The sequence below is a fragment of the Trachymyrmex septentrionalis genome, unplaced genomic scaffold, assembly GCF_001594115.1.
Source record: "Trachymyrmex septentrionalis isolate Tsep2-gDNA-1 unplaced genomic scaffold, Tsep1.0 scaffold150, whole genome shotgun sequence".
In the NCBI taxonomy this organism is placed as follows: domain Eukaryota; kingdom Metazoa; phylum Arthropoda; class Insecta; order Hymenoptera; family Formicidae; genus Trachymyrmex; species Trachymyrmex septentrionalis.
The window spans coordinates 61,033-63,464 of NW_017304654.1; the positions used below are offsets into that span (position 1 = coordinate 61,033).

Sequence of the window (2,432 nt, forward strand, 5' to 3'; positions counted from 1 at the left end):
CTTCTAGAAGTAAAAGCTTTGTTGCAAATCTAAAATACAGCACATTTATAATTACAAAAATGTAAAAATAACCACGATCAAATGAGATATAATTAGAAAAAATAGTAACAATAATTTTGTAGCACATACCTCGCAAACATATAGTTTCTCGTCTATATGTATTATTGTATGGTTTCTAAGGGTTTCTAAACGTTTAAATGTAGCTGCACATGTCTCACATTTGTAGGGTCTTTCAACAATGTCAGATTGCTTCATGACTAAATGATTAATCATATCCTGTTTATTATCAAAATCATTCTTACGAACGTTACAAACTTTATTGTAATGCATTTCCCTCTTGTGTTTGTTTAGATTTGATCTATCGCTGCAAAATGTTTATCATTTGTTAACCATTAATTTAAGTAATACAATTATTTAATATTTTTATAAATTTTTTACTCACTTAAATCCTTTTTCACAAACCTCGCATTTATAAGGTTTTTCACCTGTATGAATTAACAAATGACGATTTAATTTCGATTTGTACTGGAACGTTTTATCACATGTTTCGCATTTGTAGCGTTTATCATCAGTGTGTATCTCACTGTTAGATCGTTTCAAAGCTTGTGCGGAGGAATTGTGTTCATCTTTAATATAATTGAAAATAATTGTTAAAAAACAAATGTGGAAATGGTAACATAAAATGGAACTGTTGAAATAATACAAGCATGTCCAAAATTCTAAAAATATTAATCATGGACTACATAAATCTCATCGCATTGTTTAGATTCATATTTTTTGTACCTTTATCCATTATTTTTAACTGTTGATTCAAGTATTCCGGAACTTGAGATTGATAGAATATTCACAATAAGATTGGAAACAAAATTATTTATGTTACATGCATTACTTTAAGTACGAAGCGCCAGTATGGTCTGAATGATAAGATGTTGAAGTATATATTTTCTGAAATTAATTTATTTAAATGAATATTTATAATAATTCAACATCTTAACATTCACAGAACCGTAGTGACGCATCGTATTTAAAGTGATGTGACAGAGTATTTCCCTATTTTTCATAGAACTCTCAAACACTTTAGGTGTATTTTTCAATTGATTTTCTTGTAACGTTCCCTAAATTCTTTTTGGATTTCTCACGATTAAATTTTTTTGTTTAAGTATATTTTCAAGTTTACTTATTCAAAATTGTAACCAAGCATAATTTTTTACTAACAAAATTTAATTTAATTTAATTTAATTCAATTTATTGCAAAGATTACATGTTAACAGAGTAATAGACGTGATACAAAAAATATGATACCAAACATTTTACTACACTTTTCGTATTTGTAGGTGAATACGTTTGTATTATCTCGACTTTGGATCATTACAACACCTTGCGTTGTTGAAGATCCTTGAACAGATACTTTCCCAATGGAGGACGAATTCAATTCGATGACACTTTCTTTTTGAGACATAACATCGAGACCAGAAGCCAAATTCGGCATTTGTTTGAAATCGACTGTAACAAGCTCGTCGGCGTCAGCCACTAAAGCAGGTGGTTGGCTAGATTTTTCTTCATCTGCAGATTGCAGTTCTAATGACGTTGTCAGATTAGTGCATAAAATTTTGTTATATCTACTCGACTGTGCACTAGCGCTATTGAATGCATGTTGAATCACGTCGCTACGGCTCAATAATCTTTCGTCTTCAGATTCCCTAGTCCATTCTTGATCACTGCCTGTGTCATTTGTCGTTTCCTTTGCAGCACTGCTTCCTTTTTTCTCTAAATCACTCTCCGAATCATCGATTCTCTCTTTACTCGACAGTTCATTCTCTTCATTATTCATTGAACCACACCATTGCTTGACTTGATCCATCGCTTTTGATTTATTAGACCGATCAAGCGTTCTGCTTTTATCGCAGTACTTGGTCCTGACTGAAGGACTCAAACTTTTTAGGTATATTTCTTGATTGACTTTATTGTAATGGTTCTTAAATTCTTTTCGTATTTCTCACTAAATTTCTATTAAGTATATTTTCAAGTTCATCCATCTAAAATCGTATGAAATCATAATTTTTTAATAACATAAGTTGGATTTGTTAAATTTAGCCATTATTATTCAATCTATTTTATTGCTGAATTGATGTATTTTATTGTTAGTGATACTGGATATATAATTTTGAACGTTTTTTTTATCTATAAAAGTGTTTTATATTTTTTTTCTAATTTACGTAAATAAAATATTAAGTAAAATAACTGTGAATAGAATGATAATCGTTTTTGTATTACCATTTGTTAGAGAGAGTAAAATTCATATTATGTTTTGTTTTTGCCTTTGTATTATTTAATATTCTTAACGTTGATAATGATCCGATCGCAATTGGAAGTTTGTCTATAGCTTGCACATTGTATTAAAACAATAAAAGGTGTAATTGTTTCTTTTACTT

General features: G+C 29.4%; 1 protein-coding gene across 1 annotated transcript; it reads right to left on the bottom strand.

Moving 5' to 3' along the window:
* Positions 1–3: 3 nt before the first annotated feature.
* Positions 4–1,861, bottom strand: LOC108745847 (zinc finger protein 184-like). Its single transcript, XM_018482246.1, has 4 exons — positions 1,303–1,861; positions 443–626; positions 219–364; positions 4–29 (listed from the first exon to the last, which is right to left on the bottom strand). Exons 1-4 carry the CDS (start codon positions 1,859–1,861, stop codon positions 4–6), a joined length of 915 nt encoding a protein of 304 aa, XP_018337748.1.
* Positions 1,862–2,432: the final 571 nt, after the last annotated feature.

Excerpts from the sequence above, each read along its gene's own strand:
- LOC108745847 (XM_018482246.1), bottom strand. The coding sequence starts at position 1,861 with ATGGATCAAGTCAAGCAATGGTGTGGTTCAATGAATAATGAAGAGAAT. Across the intron at positions 365-442 it reads GTTTGTGAAAAAGGATTTAA|CGATAGATCAAATCTAAACA; the intron begins GTGAGTAAAAAA and ends AACATTTTGCAG. Across the intron at positions 30-218 it reads TGTTGAAAGACCCTACAAAT|ATTTGCAACAAAGCTTTTAC; the intron begins GTGAGACATGTG and ends GCTGTATTTTAG.